Source organism: Ailuropoda melanoleuca, chromosome 10 (genome assembly GCF_002007445.2).
Source record: "Ailuropoda melanoleuca isolate Jingjing chromosome 10, ASM200744v2, whole genome shotgun sequence".
In the NCBI taxonomy this organism is placed as follows: Eukaryota; Metazoa; Chordata; class Mammalia; order Carnivora; family Ursidae; genus Ailuropoda; species Ailuropoda melanoleuca.
In genome coordinates, this window is record NC_048227.1 from 59,850,406 (window position 1) to 59,872,138 (window position 21,733).

Genomic DNA, 21,733 nt, shown 5'->3' on the forward strand with positions numbered 1-21,733 from the left:
ATAAGAAGATGACATATTATGATATAATAAAGGGAAATGCATTAGGAACAAAGACAGTAACATTGCCAGCAGTACAGCAAGGGTGAAAGTGCTTGATATTTTTAAAAATAAGTAATTTGTCTAATAAGACAAAGGTGGGAGTGCATGACCAGACAAGGAGGTATGATAATAGATGAGGCAAGCTATGATGAAGTCTGGACTAGGCTACTGGGGACAAGGATGAGGAGGACAGTAGAAGTAGGGTTGCTGGAGAGCTATTTCAGAGGTAGAATCAGTAAGACTCAGTGCCTTATTTGTTAGTGAGTCAAGGTGGAAACATGGAATGAGATTTCGCAGAGTGTGTGATGCTGTGGAACAGCCGTATCATGTAGTTTAGGAGGCAGTTAGATGTATGGGTCCAGAGGCCGGGAGTGTGGTCAAGATTGCAGATACACATTTGAGGTGGAGGTTGAAGTCCTGAGAAAGAGAAGATAAGGTAAAGATATGGACAGTTCTGAAACTAGAGAGGATAGAAGTTTAAGGGAGTCATACTTGAGGAACCCTATCTTTGAGAAGTAGAGAAATTAAGTTTCCTGCTTTGGGTGAGCATTGCTTTAAAAATGGTAAAATTTTGGAACACTAGTTGTATGCCTGTTGTATTGCTTTTGTTTGCTTTTTTTCTAGTCTTTAGTCATTAGTTGTTCTAAGTCTATCAAATCTTTTGTCAGTGGCATTGCTTCTTCTCCAGCATCACTGCCAACTTCATGATATCTCATTAAATAATTTTTTTCAGTATTACTTTGAATTGTGTTGTGTATTGTGTTGACAGATGTATCTTACATGAGCAAAAGGCCAACAGAGTAAAGAGGTGATTTGATAGGGATAATTCTAGGGGTCGAGGATACATTTGTGCATATGAAATCCAACTTGTATAGCTTATACTTTAGTAAGGGGCAGTAGACAATAAATATATGTGTCAGATGATGATAAATATAATGGAGAAAAATAAAGCAAGGTAAGAGGAAAGTAGCAGAAAAATTTAGCAGAGACCTGATAAAAGAGAGAGAACAATCATGTGGATATCTAGGGAAAGAACATTCCAGGAAAAGGAAATACTATACGCAGAGACCCTGAGGCAGGATTGACTTTTGGTGAATTCTAGGAATAGCAAATGAACCAGTGAGGCTGGAGTTGATGAGCACCTGTACCGGACTTGATGAAGACAGAAGTTTGTGGGGGCAAGTTTGGCGGGGAGAGATCACTCAGATCTCGGAAGAGGAGGAAAATTCTCAACCAGTTGGATTCAAACATCCTCATTTTGTAATAGCAATTCTGTAATTCTACTTTACTGAAATATAATTTATAGATGATATGTAACTTCTTTTAAAATTTCAAAATATGGGGCGCCTGGGTGGCTCAGTCGTTAAGCGTCTGCCTTCAGCTCAGGGCGTGATCCCAGCGTTGTGGGATCGAGCCCCACATCAGGCTCCTACACCGGGAGCCTGCTTCTTCCTCTCCCACTCCCCCTGCTTGTGTTCCCTCTCTCACTGGCTGTCTCTCTCTCTGTGTTAAATAAATAAAAATCTTTTAAAAAATTTTTTTCAAAATATAACTTGAGTGCCCTAATTAAAGGAAAGGTATTTATAGCCTGTTAAATATATGAATGAAACATGTACGAATAACATGTTTTTAATATGTAAATACTCAGGCAGGACAATACAGGAAGATAAAAATGCCCTGTAACACTACCCTAGGGAAGCATACTTTCTGAAAACAACTGGTAATGAGCCTTTAGTCCTTCATTAGGCTTTTACTCTGAGTGGAGAAGCTACCTGAGGGTTTAGAGCAGGAGTAACATAATCTTTTTGAAAAATCACACAGCTTCCTGCATGGAGCAAAGCTGTGGGTGAACAAGGGTAGAAGCAGGGAGCCCACTTAAGAGGCTGTTACAATAATCAGGTGTGAGTTGGTAAAGTGGACTATGAGATGACCGTGAAACAGGACTTGAGAAGTGGTTGAACTTTAGATGTATATAGAAGGTAGAGGATTTGTTGATGGATTAAAGATACAATGTGAAAGAAAGAGGAATCAAGGATAACTTCAGGAGTTTCCGCCTGAGCAAATGTAAGACTGGAAGAAGTCATTGGGCAGGGGGAGACCAGAAGTTCCCTTTGGGGTATATCAAGTTTGAGATGTCTGTTAGGCATCCTGGGAGAAAAAATGTTGAGCTTAATGTTAGATACCGAAGTCTTGGGAGTTCAGAGGTGAGGTCCAGGCTAGAGATACCAATTTGAGAATTATATTTGTAGTAGGTGATATGGTTACATAAAATAGAGATCACCAGTGGTTCTCTAGTGGACATGAAATTTTTATGTTCATTGAACTGGGGGATGAATTTCAGAAGGTCGAAACATTGGCATGGAGTGTAAGATTTAGATTTAGAATATTAGGGCCCTGCCACTTCTGCAGCCTGGAAGCATGTGCCATCTGGGTATATGTCTAATAAAGTTTGTGAATAAAGAAGGAGTTGTCCTGAATTTGGGACCAGAGATTAGGTCTTTTGAGTTCATAAAAAAGAGGAGTTGGACTCTCTTAATGTGAAACTTTGAGTAGCTTATTAGCTTATTTAGACATTTTTAATTTGTTCAGATGGGATAAAGTCAGCATTTTGAAAGGAAAAAATGTTAGCATTCTAACCTTTATACCTACATACATTACTTTTAGTCTTTGAGTATTAGAATTATTAATCATATGACACTAGTATAATAATCATAAAATTGGTATTAAAATAGCTAGTGTGACCTTAATATCATTTCCAGAATAAAATGATTATTTGTCAGAAATTTAATGTTCCTTTGGTTTTCTTTTAGGAAGATTTGGAGACTGGAGTTCACCTTGACCCTGCTGTCAAAGAGGTTCAGTATAATCCTACCTATGAGACCATGTTTGCTCCTGAGGTGAGAAAACATTATATTTAAGATTCTGCCTTTTGCTAAAGCATTTGAATTATACATAAGTAGATAAACAGTTGGCAAATTTTTCAGAGTTTTCTCAGAAGAGTACACTATTTAAACTTTGAAAAACTATGTCCTGTTGTATGTCAATTATATCTCAATTTTTAAATAAAAAGAAAAGAAAATGTACTTTTAAAAAATCCACTACTGTTTATCTACCAACATACAACATCTGCTAGAATGGAATGATGTCTTTTGGAAAAAGGAACTTTTTAAATATCTGATTCTTAGATGTGAACGTAGTTAACATCTTCCTCAGTACTGTTAAGGGAGTATTATAAATTAACCATAAGGGAGAAAGAATTTGTTTTATTAGCATCATCAGTGCATAGAATATTATGAAACATCAGGTTACAAGTGCTCCTGTGCTAAATGCTCGGAAGAAGTGCCATCCTAGCGTGTTCACTGCTCACGAGTAGTCACAGTGTATATTGCCTGCTCTGGTTGAGACATCTTATGATGGTGATGACGATGGTGATGGCGATGATGATGATGCCAAGTGGTGATGGAAGCATAAAGAAGATGAGGAAGGGAAAAAGGCAAAAAAAAAAAAAAAAAAACAGGGAAAATTGTCCATTTAGGAAAAGTCTTTGTAGAAAAAATTAAATTTCTAGCTATTTTGTTTTTAAAAATGGAAAGAATGCTTGGTTAAGAAAATAGAGATGCCAGAAAATGCTCATTATAAAACAAAATAAGCCATCAGGAGGAGGATTTTTAAGAAACACTTTAAAAATGGGGGTGAGGAGCCATATTTTATTGCAACTGGGTGGAGAAAGAGGTACTTTTTAATTTTTTGTTTTTAGCATGTAGTCATTGTCCTTTTTTTTTTTTTTTTTGATAAAGCAGAGTCATAAAGCTGTTACATATAATTTGCCTGCTCAGGTTTCTGTAGTCACTTAAAATACGGCAATTGAAATACGTAGCAGAGCTGATGATATCAGTGGTAATATTTAGACCGTGCTCTAGCAGTTCCCTGGGTGTACAGTAAGCAAAAATGTCTTTCTCATACTGTAGCACATTTTAAATTTTATTTTATTTTTCTTAAATCCTTCTAGTCTGTTGAACCTGTAGACTGTTTCATATCCCTCGGCACCATTTTAGCTGGCACAGTGAAGAAAGGTTATATATTACATATAGGCTTCATGATTTTTTAAATGAAAAGTGCTTCAATAAAATAGGACCACTAATTACAGAAAAAGAAAATTTGGAAGTAGTTGGTGTGTGACGTTCCTTTGTCAGTGTATTTTATATGAAGTCTGTTTCTCTTCCATTTTTACATCTTGTGCATAACTAATATATTGCTGTGTGATTATAGTTTTCGAAATTTAGAAGATGAAGATTTTTTTGGTGATACTGATGAGGCATTAGGCCTATCATTCTCTTTCTGAAATTACCAATCCTTTTAGTATTCTGGGGTTTTTTCTCATGGTATGTAGCATCACGTTCAAAATATAGATTAATTTATGTTAGGAACACTGATGCTTGTCATGATTTTAAGACAAGAGAGATGAGATTGACAAATGAAGAAAAATTACTATTTTTTCCTGGTTGCCAAATGAACTGTCTGTTACATAATAGATTATTACCTTTGAATTTTATGACTAGGATCTGTATCATTTGACAAAGTATGAAAGGTGTTACCAGGAACTTTGCTTAATGATATTCAAGTTCCCATATCTTAAGAATCCATTGTGAGAAAAAGATATAATCCTTCTCCTCAAGCTACTGTTTACCAGAGATGATATGTTCAATGTTATTTTTAAAAAGATGGAGACCAGACTGTTTCCTATAATGCCTAAAGTGCTATTCAAGTTAAGGGAGAGATTGTATCTGGTTGTGAAGATAAGAAAAAGTTGCATGGAGGAAGAAGTATTTACAAAAAGCAATAAAGTCCAGGTTAAGAACATGAGATTTGGGGTTAAATACACTGCTTATTAGCTCCGGTGTAACCTTGGATTACCTCAGTTTTCTCATAGGTAAAATGAAAACAACTTCTCCTTTACTGAGTTACATGGATACACACACTAATGTTAGGAAACTCTCTGGCACAGAGTAAGCATTTAGTAAATAGCAGCCCTTGTTATCTATGTTACTGTTATTGGCATTGATGCTAGGAAGGCTTTTACAAGGAAAGTTTCCAGGCAGAAGAGAAAAACATTTGCTAAATCATAAAAGATCCAAAGAACAGGAATAGTTTAATTGTTGTCAATAAGGGAGAATAGGGAGGTAAGACTAAAATGGTAGTTTATGTAGTGTTGCACAGGGATCTTGGGGCCAAGGTAAAAGCAGTTTGGTCTTGATTTAATAGATGATAAATGGATTTTTAAGGTTCTTATTAAATAGTGGCATAATCAAAGCTGAATTTTGTAGGAAGGCTAATTTGGTAAGGGTTTGCATGATGGCAAAGAACGGGGATAGAAACTAATGAAATAAAACTTACCATTTATTACTGTATACCAGGTACCATACTGAGGGATTTATATATTTGTGTACCTTATCTCTTTTGTCTTCACAGTAATCCTGTGAAGTAAGTACTCTAATCCCTATTTTATACTGAGGAAACCAAGTCTCAGGTTATACTGCCAGCAAGTAACATATTTGGGAATGTGAGTTCATATCACTTCTAATGATTGTTCTGTGGCTGGAAGACCAGTTTGCAGACCATTATGGGATTTGCATGTTACACTCCTATGCACATACTTTGACTTTGCTAGTTCAGTAATTTAACTGAATTGACTTTTATTTTATAAAACATGTTTTTCCCCCCCAACCAAGGACTTTTCCTAAATGGTCCAGATAAGCTTTCTCAAATTATAGACAGAACTTGAAGAGATAATAGCCGTTGCTTTAGTCCCCTGATTTTCTTCATTTCACTCGATCCTTTTTGGATCTACTTAGAGAAAAGTGTATTTGTTTGCTTTCAAGACTCATGTAAGACCCATAAGCCTCAGGGAGATTTTCAGATTTAAAATAGTAGTACTTTTAGGAATAGAAAAAATATCAAAGTTAAAAGGAAAAAAAATCCTAGTTTCTGTTAAAAATCTGGCCATAGGGCTGCTAGAAATATTAATGTTAGGATGAACTTTAGAAATCAGGTAGTGCAGCTCTTTTATTTCATAGATGAGGCAACTGAGACCTAAAGTCATAGAACTCACACTAATAAAATATTCTTACATTAGTAATATTTAAATCGTGCTTTTATGTCTTAAAAGATTGAGGTATTCAGCCAATAAAATGGAATGGTGGTGATCTACAAATTTGTGGAAAATAATTAAGTTATTCAACAGGCTCTCTTACCTTAAAGTTTGTGTTTAAATATTGATGACTACAATAAATATTAATGAAAAACTTATTAGCAATCTAAATATAATATGATTATTAGTTCAGTAATTTGGAGGGGCGTTCTATATGTAAACTTATTATTATGATTTCATATAGTCGGGTTTTACCAGTGTTAAGTTTTAATTCTTGTGATGTTATGTTATACGACTAAGACGTTGAACCTCAAGCATTCTACCTTTCTGAAGACTTTTGAGAACCACTGTCTTACAATACACAGATTTCTTAGATTTATCTACCAGTGTCTTAACAAATTAAAAATGCTTTTCTCAGGGCCCCTGGGTGGCTCAGTCGGTTAAGCCTTGGACTCTTGGTTTTGGCTCAGGTCATGAGGATCTGTCTCTGTGGGTCTCCACACTCCGTGGGGGATCTGCTTGGGATTCTATCCCTCTGACCCTCTCCCCACACACACACGCACTCTCTCTCTCAAATAAATGAGTCTTTTTAAAAAATGCTTCTCTCCTATTTTATAAATAAATCACTACTTCACTCAGGTGAAAGACATAAGCATACTTAGGAATATCCTGAGGTGTAGTGATCTGAATTATGAATTAATACTTAAATATGTATATGTTATATGGGAGATTAAGATTATAATTGACTGTGGTGTACTTCAATATGGTCTTAGCTAAAAACTGTTAAATACTCATACCTAATTAACTCGAATATGTATTTTTAAAATTCCTTGAAAGCAAATTTACTCTTAAACTTACTTAGTTACCAGAAGTTAAAAAGAGATTTGGAAGTCAGTTTTGTATGTTTTTTATATGCTTTGTTTTTATTTTTTTTTTAAGATTTTATTTTTATATAGTCTCTGCATCCAGAATGGGGCTCAGACTTACAACCCTGAGATGGAGTGTCGCATGCTTTCCTAACTGAGCCAGCCAGGCGCTCCTATGCTTTGTTTTGTTTTTCCATGGTTAACCCGGAATTAAAAGAAGTGCATATTCACAGGGAGCAGGAACATCTGGGACGCAGAGTTTTTAAGTAATTGGGAAGAGCTGAGTTCTGCTGAATAACATTCTCTCCCTTTCTTTGTTGGCATTTTTTTAATGTCTCTGAGGTCAGTTCCAGTAGATGCTGGTAACCAGGCAGCTAAGGAGAGCTGAAAGTAGATGGATCCTCCCCCAATTCAGCTTCCTATTAGAAGATTTTTTTGTTGTCTCAACATAAATATCTGTAAAATGTAGCACATTTAAATTTTTAGACTGCCTTAAGAATAGCACCCATAGAAGATATACTTAGCTATAATATGTGGATCTGTATTTATATAGAAATCAAAGTTCCTTAACACTGAGAATTTTTCTTTAAAAGATAGAGCTGATTTGATATGTATGGCTGATAGAAGAATTGTTCTTTTTTTGTAAACTCTTAATAAAATAAGACTATAGAAACTGTATTTTCCTTTTTCAAATTGGAAAGTGTAAACATAACGATTAACTTATTATATGAGTAACAATAATAGTAATAGAGATCTTTATCACTTTAGATTTTTTCCCCCAGTAATGTCAGATACTGCTTTGTAGATGATACCTGACTATATTAGGTAGAGCATCTAGGAAACTTTAAAATCACTTTATTATCTTTAATTTTATGGATATCCCTTGTTTTTGTAATAAATTTCATGCCTGAATGAAATTACTCTGACTGCCAGCATTCAGCAGTCTAATTTTTTTTCTCCCCTACATTTCCACCCATCAGCAAGAAGGAACTAATATTGGCTATAAAGTCATGGCACTATCCTTTATTATAATTCAGAATAAATAATAATAAAAGTTTTATATGTAAATTGGATATTTTTAAATTGAATCATTTTAAATATAGAAATGGAAGCTGTCAATATAAAAGAATATTATAGTAATTTATTTTCTTCTGAAGCAGAAAAACCATTAGGCAAGTGTAACATTTAATTTCAGATTTTTGTGCATAGTATAATAGTTCTATCTAGAGAAGGCAGCATTCTGCTTAAGATCAATAACTTACATTTATGGCTCTAGAAATATATCATAGGAAAAGTGGTTTCTAATGGTAGTGACCTAAGATGTCTTAACATCGAAATACTTCATCATGACAATAGACCTTCCAGAATTCAAATAAAAATATCCTGTCTAATTCCACTGTTTCCAAAGTGGGAAGTTCATTTTATTCTTTATTTAAAAAGAAAATACAGGGGCGCCTGGGTGGCACAGCGGTTAAGCGTCTGCCTTCAGCTCAGGGCGTGATCCTGGCATTATGGGATCGAGCTCCACATCAGGCTCCTCTGCTATGAGCCTGCTTCTTCCTCTCCCACTCCCCCTGCTTGTGTTCCCTCTCTCGCTGGCTGTCTCTATCTCTGTCAAATAAATAAATAAATAAAATCTTTTAAAAATTTTTTTTAAAAATTAAAAAAAAAACAATAAGAAAATACAGGGGTGCCTGTGTGGCTCGGTCAGTTAAGCGTCTGCCTATGGCCTGGGTCATGATCGCAGGGTCCTGGGATTGAGTCCTGGGTCAGGCTCCCTACTCAGTGGGGAGTCTGGCTCTCTCTCTCACTCTCCCCTCATGCTCCCCCCCCCACTCAAATAAATAAAATCTTGAAAAGAAAATGCAAAATTGGATTTTCCCATTACCATTAAATAAATATCATTAAATTAATAGTGTTTGATATAATCTGGTACTTTTTTTTTTTAAAGATTTCATTTATTTATTTGACAGAGAGACAGCCAGCGAGAGAGGGAACACAAGCAGGGAGTGGGAGAGGAAGAAGCAGGCTTCCAGCAGAGCAGGGAGCCCGATGTGGGGCTCGATCCCAGGACCCTGGGATCACAACCTGAGCCGAAGGCAGATGCTTAACGACTGAGCCACCCAGGCGCCCCAATCTGGTACTTTTTACCCAATTTTTTAAAAAGTTAGTATGATTGTACACTTAAAGAATGTTATGATGCAGTAGAATCCTAGACTAGGGTTTGTTCTAACCTGGTTCTGCCAATTAAGAATAAAACTATTGACTCTAGGGCAGATAAAATACATCATCTTTGGCTTTTTTTCTTCATTTCTAACATGAAAAAGAGAATACCTCTCTAACTTTCCAGGATTTTTGTACAGATCAAATTAAATAATATTTGGAAACCATTAGGGAAACTTGAAGCATTATAAACAAATAGATAATAATGTACTATTTTGTGTAAGACTTTCACAGTGTGACTTTTCACAGTAGAGAAATTTTATTTCCATTTGTAATGTCTTTTCTAGGGACTTTTTCAAGCACTTTAATTTTATTGCCTATTTCCTATTCTTTGCCCGCAGTGGGGTTCTGATTAATCTTTCCTTCATTAGTGCTTTCCATATGCCAGGCATTATGGTAAGTATTGAAGATTTTAAGTCTCTACCTTTGAGGAATTCATAATCTAATGGAGAAGAGACATATATTTTTTAAATCACATCATGGTGCCATAATTGATATAAAACTCACCAAAAATCATCTTTACAAATTAAAAAAAAGTCACCAAAAATCCCCCAAATCATGGTTTAGACAAAATATAGTTATCGATTATCAAGAGCAGCATTGTCAAATAGAACTTCCTGCAAGGATGGAAATGTAGTAGCCAAAATGGCTTTTGAAGTCTTGGAGTGTGGCTAGTGTGACCGAGGAACTGAATATTTTATTTTAATTAATTCAAATTTGAATAGCCGCACAAAGACTTAGGTGAGCTGGATTCCTCCCCTTCTGACCTACGGGCTGACAGACACTGCTCATCAGCCGTTGCCCAGCTGCACTGAGCATGTGTGGTGAGCGTGCTGCAGATGGGTTACTCAGCCCCTCATGATACAGAGTTGAAAATATATTGTACAATAGTTCTAGTAATTCTAGCTTTATATACTCAGAATTTAAGTTCATTTTTTTCTTACAACATTGCAGTTTGGACCAGAAAATCCCTTTAGGACACAGCAAATGGCTGCCCCTCGAAATATGCTTTCTGGATATGCTGAACCAGCTCATATCAATGATTTTATGTTTGAACAGCAAAGAAGAACTTTTGCCACATACGGTAAGGTGATAAGATTTACAGTTTCCAGTTTGACACATTTCTTTTTTTTTTTTTTTTAAGATTTTATTTATTTATTCGACAGAGATAGAGACAGCCAGCGAGAGAGGGAACACAAGCAGGGGGAGTGGGAGAGGAAGAAGCAGGCTCATAGCGGAGGAGCCTGACGTGGGGCTCGATGTAACGCCGGGATCACGCCCTGAGCCGAAGGCAGATGCTTAACCACTGTGCCACCCAGGCGCCCCCAGTTTGACACATTTCTGTGTGGATAATCTGTTTTATCTTCTTACTTTTTAAATTTATTAATCTAGATTCCTTTTTTAAAAACGGTAGTGTATTTTCTTAAACACATCTATAAATATTTATACAAATGGGAAGATGAACTAATATTTTTAACTATCATTCTAAATTTGCTGTGTTTTCTGAGTACTAAAAATAGTCTGAGGTCTTAAAAACAGAATATTCTTTGTTGTACTTGATAATGAACGCTTGTTATTGAATGTCCATCATATGCAGGTTGCTGTTGAAGTTGGTAAATGACCAAATAGTGTTAAGAGGTTACTTTTAATTTTTAATTCCAGTATAATTAACGTATAGCATTATATTAGTTTCAGGTGTACAATAAATATAGTGATTCAACAATTCTGTACATTACCCAGTGCTCACCATGATAAGTGTACTCTTAATCTCCTTCACCTATTTCACCCATCCCCCCACCTACCTCCCTTCTGGTAACCATCAGTGTGTTCTCTCTAGTTAAGAGTCTTTTTTTTGGAGGGGCGCCTGGGTGGCTCAGTCATTAAGCGGCTGCCTTCGGCTCAGGGCGTGATCCCAGGGTCCTGGGATTGAGCCCTGCATCGGGCTCCCTGCTCTGCTGGGAGCCTGCTTCTCCTTCTCCCACTCCCCCTGCTTGTGTTCCCTCTCTCGCTGCTGCTCTCTCTGTCAAATAAATAAATAAAATCTTAAAAAAAAAAAAAAAGTCTTTTTTTTTTTTTTTTGCTTTATCTCTTTTTTCCTTTGTTCATTTCTTTTATTTCTTAAATTCAACATATGAGTGAAATCATATGGTATTTGTCTTTCTCGGACCAACTATTTCACTTGACATTATACCCCGTAGATCCATCCATGTTGTTGCAAATGGCAAGGTTTCATTCTCTTTTATGGCTGAGTAATATTCCATTGTATATATATTACATCTTCTTTATCCATTCATCTGTCAGTGGACACTGGGCTGCTTCCATAATTTGGCCATTGTAAATAATGCTGCAATAAACATAGGGTTACATATATCTTCTTGAATTAGTGTTTTCATATTCTTTGGGTAAACAGTAGTAGAATTACTGGATCCTATAGTAATTCTGTTTTTAATTTTTTGGGGAACCTCCATACTGTTTTCCATTGTGGCTGCACCAGTTTGTATTCCTACCAGTGGTGCACGAGGGTTCCTTTTTTCCGCATCCTTGCCAACACCTGTTGTTTCTTGTGTTTTTGATTTTAGCCATTCTGACGGGTGTGACATGATACTCATTGTGGTTTTCATTTGCATTTCCCTGATGATGAGTGATGTTAAGCATGTCTTCATGTGTCTGTTGGTCATTTGGATGTCTTCTTTGGAGAAGTGTCTATTCTTGTCTTTTGCCCATTTTTCATCAGATTATTTGGTTTTTTGGCATATTCTTTTTATCTTGTTATTTACTGATTGAGCTTTATTCTGTTTCTCAGATCTTATCTCTGAAATATTTTCTTTTGTTCACTAAAGGACATCAGGAAATAGAATGGCCACAGATTCATTGTGTAAAATAACTATATCCTATCAGTGGTAGGATTTAAGAAAGTTAACATGCACACAGGATTGGGAATCTCCTCTAAAAGAAGGTGGTCTTTATAATGTCCTTGTTGATAGTTCCTGGTCACTGAGACCAGATTTGCTAATATTTGGTGGTGCGCTTCCTTTCTCTTTCTATAAGCTCATCTGTGTCTTTTTGCCTATTGTAGTTGTGATCTTCTTTATAAATCAGTTACTTATGCTAATGTTTCTTTCCAAAAAGGTAATTGAAAAAGAAAACTTAGAATTTTACAACAGATTTAATAATCACATCTTTAGACATCAGTAAATTGTCTTTTTTTTCTTTAGTTTTGTTTGCAGTCAGAATTCTACCTCTTCCTTTTATTTCTTATAGAATTTGTTTTAAGTTCTGAACAAATTTTTCTACCTTATCTGCCATTAACTTCCATTATTATAAGATAGGATTAAAAAAGGTTTTAAAAAAAACAGCGTCATGTGAAATATATGTATTCAGTGATGCTTTTTAATAGTAATTATTTTCATTAAATAATATAAACAAATTTTAAACTTTTAGGAAAGAGAGAAGGAAAAGGTTACCTATAATCCCACTATACTAACATATCTACTGTTAGCGTCGTGATCTTTATCTCTCCAAGTTACTCTATACTATAATCAGCCTATACAAAAAAATTTGCATCTCACCTTTTTATTCAGTGTTCTATCATAAACATTTTTCAGTGTTAATTTATAATCTCAGTTTGTCATTTTTAAGAGCTATGTAGTGTCTGTACCATAATTTACATAATTATTCTAATATTGGAAAGTTACTTTTTTTCTAATTTTTAGGGAGTGATGTAAACTGATTCACTATAAATTAGTTTAGAGTTTTAGTACAGGTAGTCTTAGTTATTTATCACAACATATTCTTGGAAACTGGTTGTAAAAAGATTGTCATATATTAAATCATATTTCACCATAACAAGGTTATAACTGACAGTGTGCCAGAAGCTAAGACTGTATACCTCTGAAATCACCTAGAAGGGTTGGACACTTCCAGTCCAAAAAAAAAAAAATGGTTATCAATGCATTGTATGAATTACTTGTATAAGGGATCCCGTGTAAATATCAAGTATATATGCAGCACATAAAAATCAACTTTATTGCATCATGAGTTTGCTATATTCTAGCCTATAATGAAACAGACTTTTAAAGACTTTGTTTTCTTAGACCTTAGAAAGGACTTAAGCAATAATTTAGATAGCTACGAGTACTTTAAAACAAAACAGAAAAGAAAAAGTTCAATTAAGTTTATATGGTACCTATTTTTTTTCTTAAATTATCCTATAGTAAGAGTAAGCATTTAAAACTACTCAGTTGGCTTTAGACCTGGTTTCAAAAATGGGCCTGTTTTTTTTAATAGCCAGTGGTTTTTGCCTCTCCCTTTAGGGGGTGGTGGGCTAAGACAGAGATTGAACTATTCAGTAAGTTAAAGACATAAAAAATGAAAGCTAAAACTATCCAACAGATTGTGCCTTGGTGGTAGCACAGATTAGACTAGTCACTACCTTAGTGGGTGGCCTCAGTGTGTTTGGGTTCAGAGTCTACATGGTAATACAGTTTCTTCCAGGTAAGAGTTTGGGCTTGCACCAATCATGGGGTGGCCAGGGGGCACCGGACCAGTCTATTCATTTTTCAGAATGCTGTCGTAGCCCTGATAGATGTACTGAAAGACTTCAGGAGCTCTACACTTCAGTGACAGCATATAATTTGGGTTTCTTGGCTGGTTACATAGCTCAGCCAAAATCCAAATGCCATTAGTGAGCTTCAGGGATTGGTACAGCATGTCCTGCCCTTCCACATTCCTCTTGGCAATAGTATAAACATTGTTGTTTTACAATTTGTTGAAACAGTGTCAGCATTTAAGTGACATTCCTTAATCTGAAACTGTAGCTCATTTTATTGGGAATGTCCTTCCATGTTGCAAGGAAGACCGGGTGCTCCATTTTGCCATCTTTTACAGAGCGCACATTGAATGGGATAAGGCAGCTGAAGTAGAAGACATCAGTATTACTTTTCACAGCTACCTGCGGTTTATTCAGAGGTTCTATCTTCATGACTGGGCCTAAGGTGTTGAGAGGCAGCGATACATCAGTGCTCTGGTTTCGGATCAGTGGTGTACGGATGGCCAGAGGAGTACTTGGGATGACACCCAAAGCTATTCTTGTTAAACTGGATTGCAAAGTCTGTCGTGCTGGAGAGCTTTGTTGGTGAAGTTCATTTCCATATAGATGTGCCCTTGGCAGTGACTAAATGTTCCAGAAATCTCCAAGTCTTTAGCTTTTACTATAGGAGGCTAGACATCTACCAGGTGCCATGCCTATCCCCATGGAGAGTTCAAACAGGTCATTCAGACCACTGCTGACCACAGCAGGAGTAGGTGAAGGAGCCAAAGTTGCAGGCACTGATGAGGGGATGATGAAGGATTGTCCCACCATACTATCTAGTCCTCCTCCCAAGAGATTCACTGCTCCCATCTGCCTGGAGGACACCTGTGGCACATTGACTGGGGGGCTGAGGTCAAGGTTTAAGGTTTAAAAGTTCTCCTAGAAGGTCACCTTGAGAGGGAATAACCTGAGGCTGTTCCAGGTTGGTGGCAGGGGTGGTGCCCACAGGGCTGTCACCTGCATCAGTGCTCCCATGGTGTACTGGCAAGTGTTTGTGATGGATTCCATGACTTCCTTCCACAAAAGCATTGGGAGGCTAATGGTACTCTCACAGCTGCTCTGAGCCTTCCGGTTGTCTTCAGGGTTGTAATTAGACGCTCAGTCCAATATGAAAACCTCACCCCATCCAGTGCACTCATTCAGGGCTGTCAGCAGCTTGTTAATGTTCTGTGGGTTCAGATCAAGTAGGTTGCTGCCTGGACGAGATTCACAGATTTCAGATAATGCTACTACAGCATAAGCCCCCACCATTCGCTTTAAATCAGCTATGGGATTCCACAGAGAATCTAGAAATCCCTGATCTTCCACTGTTTGGGCATTGATATCTGGAGTTTTGCCACACAGACTGCTGCTGTTTTCCAAACATATGGATCCTCATCCTTCAAGCACTTGCAGAGGGGTTCACAGAGATATTCTGTAATCTTGTCCACCTGGATGACCCCCCCCCCAATGGTCCTGATGGCCCAGGCCCAAATTAGGGGATTGGGAGCTTCACTGTCCTTCACAAAGCTGTTGACAGCCATGATGGCCATGTCTGGCTGACTCGTGGCATAGTTCATCAAACAAGAGACACCCAAGCTGCTTTAATTCTAGACTGTTAGTTTACATCTGGAAAGAGAGAGCTGACATCCTTCCCCACAGTCATGGCAGCAATCCCTTTCTTGACAGCCTCCTTCCTCTTTTCTTTCTTTTCATTGTTGAGTTCAGCCTTCAATTCAAAGATTTCGCCGTTTTTATTGATTGTGAAGTATTGGAGTCAGTCATGGTTTGGGATCTTTAATGTGCACCAGAGGCAAGGGTGGGGGTGGCGGCCGCAGCCAGAGAACATGGCCCAAGTGGTGTTGTAGTGGTTTCCTGCACATTACTGAATATAAATGTTTTCAGTGGTTTTGCTCTATCTTGTCAAATTGCTTTCCAAAAGAATTCTCCCAGCTTACATGCCCACCACCACATGTTCAAGTCCTATTTCTCTTTTCCTAAGATCTGTGTGATTGTTTTTCCTTTATTTATGTGATAACAAAAATACTCTCTTTAATTTGTTCCATTTGGACTACTAGTGAGGATGAAGGTTTTTCGATGTATTTGTGACCGGTCTTTGCAGATCGTTTTTATCTTCTTATTTACACATTGGGATATTAGTATTAATGATCTTAAGGATCTAATAATAAAATTGGTATTATTAGAGACTCCTAACTCTAGGAAACAAATTGAGAATTGATGGGATGGGAAGGTGGGTGGGGAATGGGGTAACTGGATGATGAGCATAAAGGAGGGCACGTGATGAGACGAGCAGTGGCTGTTAGATGCAACTGATCAATCACTAAATTCGATCCCTCTGAAACTAATACTACACTATATGTTAATTAAATTGAATTTAAATAAAAAATTTTTAAAAATAGAGACATTTCAAATAAGACTACAAAGGAAGAAAGACATTAACTGTATTAAAAATATAAAAAGGAAAACAAAGATAGATGAGAATATTAGAACTAGAACGCAGACATAGTCACTTGAGACATAGGATAATATAGAAAACTAATTGGACTAAAATTTTGTAGTGTTAGAATTATATCTTGCTCTGTCACTTGCTGCCTTCTAGTAGGGCATATAGCTAATATTTAGCTTCTCTTATTTGTAAAGAGGAAATATTATTATCCCTTAATTACCTGACGTGGGAGGCAATAGTAGTAGTAATGGTAATAATGACAGTAAAGATTTATTTGATGTGGAAGATTTAGATGATGTGGAAAAGGAAGAGAGCATAAATTCCTGTGCTCAGAAACAAGACTATGGCCAAATAAGCTGGGGATTGGTGCTTACGTAAGTATCACAGGAACTACCAGGGATCTGCCTTTCCTCTCTGCCTCCCACTCCATCCCTCCAAACATATAATGCAGTGTCATTTGTATAGACATAAATCTCTCTCAAGATAGAATTACATTCTAGATAAATTTTTCTGATTGAGATGGAGATTTTTAACATCAGATATGTTGGTCTAAATTTTATATGAGCCTTATAAAATCTCATTTAAAAAATCCCTTTACAGAACACTGTTCTGTACATCAAAGAGACCAAAGATAAATAACTCATGGGATTTGGACCTGTGATTTCAGAGAGGTTATTCCAAAGCTGCTTTTCTGCCATCAGGCTCTCTCCTGTGGCTGAGAACATATTTTATTACTCAAAAAACTGTAAGCAATTGCATTAATAGCCAGGTGGTTGGTTCTTTTCTAGCATATCATGAGGGTGAGTTGAATACCTCTATCCTTAGCTTGTTTGAAAAGTGTGTTTGATGTCAAATCTTTTTCTGTTCCCCAAAAGAAGTTCTCTTTAATCTTTAGCTGGAAAATTAAAGTGTCAACTTTATCCACTAGGATGGACCCCTTAAAAAAGTGGCTAGTACTTTTATATATTTTATGATTATTCACATGGGTCATAGACCATAAACTGTTTAATGACCTAGGCTCTTTTGTAAATTAGTGGTGATTACTAAAACTAATTTTACCAAACATATATCATGTTATAGCACCCCCACTTAAGGAAAATTGATTTGAGTTAACATAGATAGATTTTCTTTCCTGAAGTCCCCAAAGACCACTGAAGACTACATTTATATAGATAGTAGCTACATACTTTCATCACTTTTTGAAGGCGTGTATTCACATGCCGGTTGATATTCTCACTTTTCTTACCAAGGAAACATACATAATGATTTATAAAGTAGAAATGTATTATTTTAAAATTGAGAGGGAAGACTGTCTTTACAGATAATAACATTTTCAAAGTAGTAGCTAGATTTTATATAATTCTTCTTACTCTATTCTTTTTTAAATCATTTAATAGTTAATATAATTTGATAAGCTAAAGCCATATATTTTCTATTACCAAAACCAAAAAGGAAATGCTTTCTAAACTTCCAAATGTGTGGTGTACATATATTTTTAAGATCTCAGAAATTTAAGACTAAAATTCAGAGAGACTTTTAATAATGTGATATCAACATGCTAGATTCATCCTATAAGATACTTCTTACTTGGCTGAAGTCCTTCATGTCCAGTCTGAGATTTGGGTTAATTGTTCTAAATAGGAATATAGCTCAGGAAAGAAAGATAGTCCTAAGTTAAAGCGACCATTTCAACATCTGGGAAGGAAAATGTGAGATGAGTATATCTGTATAGTAATAAAACGAATTATAAGTGGCAAAAATGGAGTCAGTAATAAGTCCTTTTTTCCTTTCAGGTTATGCATTAGACCCTTCATTAGATAATCATCAAGTGTCTACTAAATATATTGGTTCAGTAGAAGAAGCTGAAAAAAATCAAGGTAATTTATTCAAATTTATCTGAAATATTTCATATCAAGTATGTGTGTATATATACACACACACACTTATAATTAGTGTCTTGCAAAATGACCTCAGACTGTAGTAAAAACTAGTATTTTATTAGATTGATTTTATTTTTAAGTTGAAACAAGTGAGTAATCTATTATAGAACAATATGGTCGAGAACTATTACAGTTTAAAGCTCATTTTTGCCGTTCATGAGGCATGCAACCTTGTAGGGAAGATGTTGGTACCTATTTATTCTGGGTTGTTATGAGTACTTGGCACAGTGCCAACCCTGTAGAAATCATTCAGTAAATTATAATTAATGTGTAGCAAATGTTTGCGGTTTATTTCTCAACACTAATGTCAAGCTACATTTTTACAGAGCAGGACAAGTTTTATTATACATTGTCTACGGAGATTGTCTTAGGGTTGCTTTGAAGGCTGAGTTTGAGTATGTTTTAGAATATGTATTTGTGCTCATATTCATTTTGTACTTATACGACAAAGTGTCATACTCTAAATGCTGACTTGTCACAAAGCTCATCGTTGGAATCTTACCCGTAAGTTATGCTCATTAGAAAAAGAATACGCTGCTCCTATGAGGATACTTCCACTTAGTAGCTACAGACCTTATATCAACCATACACCTTCGGTGTATGAGCTACATTATTATTCAGTAGAATTTCGACAAGCTTTTGTTGTACCACACAACCTAACGGAAACGCATTTGAATTAATGTAGGTAGGCTTTTTTCTTTGAATTAGACCTCTACACGCCAAATCTTTTATGTAGTTAGAGTCTCCGTTAATAGTTAAACTGTAATTATGACTCCCATAAAACTTTTTTTTCCAGTTTACTGGCTACACACAGCTTGCTACCTCCTACCAATCAACTCAGAATTTCAACCAGAAACATCCTCTTTCCTCTTTTCTTTTTAATCTAAGACTTACGATATTAGAGGTACAATTTAGATTTAGATCACTTAGAAGAATACCAGATTCTTGTGAAACCTTGCTTAATTTATACTGTTAAATTGCAAGTGAATCAAAGTTATTAATTACTTACTGTAATTTAATCTAATTCAGTTTTTAAATGATAAATTTTAATTTATTCTTGTCAGTCATTGGAGCATCCGACTCTTGATTTGGGCTCAGGTCATGATCTCAGGGTCATGAGATCAAGCCCTGTGTCGGATTCCATGCTGAGCGTGGAGGCTGTTCAAGATTCTCTCTCTCCTCTCCCCCTCCCCACCACACACACACACACTCTCTCTCTCTTAGAAAAAAGAAAGTAGCTTTATAGTTGTTTAGCAATATTAAGTTGCTGGATTCCTTTCAAAAAGTGGTAAAATCCACTGAGACAGGTCCTTGATTCATTAAAAGGATTGTGTACCTTGTAGGATTACATAGCCAGGTCTTTTCTTTAAATATATTAGGACTTGAAAAATATTGCAGTAGGAGAAAGCTTCTCTTCCCAGAAGATTGGGTCTCTTTTTGTATGGTATGAGTTGGTGTACCTGGCAGATTCATATAGATTTCATTTTGTGTTCTTTAATAAATCTTTGGTCACTTGAACAATCACTTTTCTTTAACCATATAAAGTAAAAATTATTTATATGCTACTGTTTCTTTAGAAAATATCCATATTTGTGATCTCTATTATTTATTTTTTTAATGTAGGTTTAACCGTATTTGAAACTGGTCAGAAAAAAATAGAAAAGAGGAAGAAGTTCAAAGAAAATGACGCATCTAATATTGATGGTTTTTTGGGACCGTGGGCAAAATATGTGGATGAAAAAGATGTAGCCAAACCCTCAGAAGTGAGTTTTGATGTTTTTCATTGCCAATTCAGGTAGATGCTGTGTTTCTGTGAAGGATATCTATATTAATAAACTTGAGATTCCTTAGAGAACCAAATGATGACTCATCAATATTTCTCTGCCATGGTTGATTGGGAAAATAGAGTAAGAGTTTCTAATTTTTCTTGTGAATATTTTCAATTTATCCTTTTCTGATTTATTTTCTTATATATTTTTAATTAAAATACAATATTGAACAATTTTTAATACAAATTAAAATTTAATAAAAATTGATAATGCTATTAAGTTATGGTGGTAGCTGGTTTTGATACCATATACTCAGTAACCACAGAATCAACCTTTCTGTAATTTTAGAATTGATGGTGGCTTTTGTTTATTAACTTATTTAAAAATTTTAACAAATAATAATCTATATTTAAAAAAATAATAATACCATGAAGTGTTATAAAGTAAAACCATAGAACCCTACCTGTCCTCCATTTCCTAATCCCACTGTCTCTACAAGCCAGTGACTGTCCTAGGTCTTAGAGATACAGCAGTGGACAAGATCAAGAAAATCCTGCCCTCATGAAGCTTATATTCTAGCTGTATCTTTCATCCATGTATCTCAATCAAATACATATGCCACTTTTTATTTACATTAGACATCATTTGTTGACCTCTTTGTTATTATAAAGACTTACTACTATCCCACCTTCCTTCCACTGCTCCTCCCATAAAAGTTGTGTCATAAATCTGTAGTCATTGCTTATATCCTTATGACTTAGTAAAAGCTATTTACTGGAGAACAACATTGTGTACAAAAATTGAGTTTCCTTTCCAATACTAGATTTTCTAACCACTTTGTCTTTTTGCTAAGATAATTAGCATAATATAATACATTTGTTTCTAGGTGTTCCAGAAAGATGGGTTTTGAATAAAATGAGTTTAAAAGTATTAACTAGTACCCATTATGTGTTTAATGACGTTTTGTAATCTGTCAAAGAGTTGAGACTGTTATCCCAGGAGACATACTTACAGCTATTGCTTCACCCAAAATTGGACCTCATTATAAAGTATTTATAACCAGCTTTGGGCACAGTGGGGTTCTAAAACATCCATTTTAAAGTTCATTCCTTAATTTCCTTAGGAAGAACAAAAAGAATTGGATGAAATCACAGCAAAGAGGCAGAAAAAGGGCAAACAGGAAGAAGAGAAACCTGGGGAGGAGAAGACAATCTTACATGGTAATATATTTTTTATGCCTCTTCATTTTTATGATAAACTTTCAGATACTCACTCTGTTCTCTGTTTGTATAGTATCAATTGCCCAAATTAATCAGCTGCTGTACTTCTCTATATTAGGACAAATTGTATTTGACTATTTGCATCTCAGAGACATTACAGCACACTCTTCCATATTCTAATAAAGGAGAGAAAATAGCATGATTAATGATTGCCACAGATGATTCTTTGAAGTGCTAGTGAATTTTTAAAAATAGTAGATAAAGAAAAATCTGAATTGTCATAATCTGTTCTTTCCTAAGAACAGACTCTTGCCCCATTTTATCCTTTTGTTTTTATTTTTTTATTTTTATTTATTTATTTATTTTTAAAGATTTTATTTATTTATTGGACAGAGACAGAGACAGCCAGCGAGAGAGGGAACACAGGCAGGGGGAGTGGGAGAGGAAGAAGCAGGCTCATAGGAGGAGCCTGATGTGGGGCTCGATTCCAT

At 35.7% G+C, this 21,733-nt stretch overlaps 1 protein-coding gene and 1 pseudogene across 1 annotated transcript in view; one reads left to right on the forward strand and one right to left on the reverse strand.

The window, feature by feature from the left end:
- The window catches only part of CDC40 (cell division cycle 40), a 52,072-nt gene that overhangs the window by 8,978 nt on the left and 21,361 nt on the right, over window positions 1-21,733 (forward strand). Inside the window, exons 3-7 of the mRNA XM_034668968.1 lie at window positions 2,850-2,936; window positions 10,231-10,360; window positions 18,107-18,190; window positions 19,877-20,016; window positions 21,146-21,242. Of these exons, the coding sequence (XP_034524859.1) occupies window positions 2,850-2,936; window positions 10,231-10,360; window positions 18,107-18,190; window positions 19,877-20,016; window positions 21,146-21,242 (538 nt within the window). The remainder of the gene's footprint in view (window positions 1-2,849; window positions 2,937-10,230; window positions 10,361-18,106; window positions 18,191-19,876; window positions 20,017-21,145; window positions 21,243-21,733) is intronic.
- On the reverse strand, window positions 13,496-15,859 carry LOC117803958 (annotated as a pseudogene).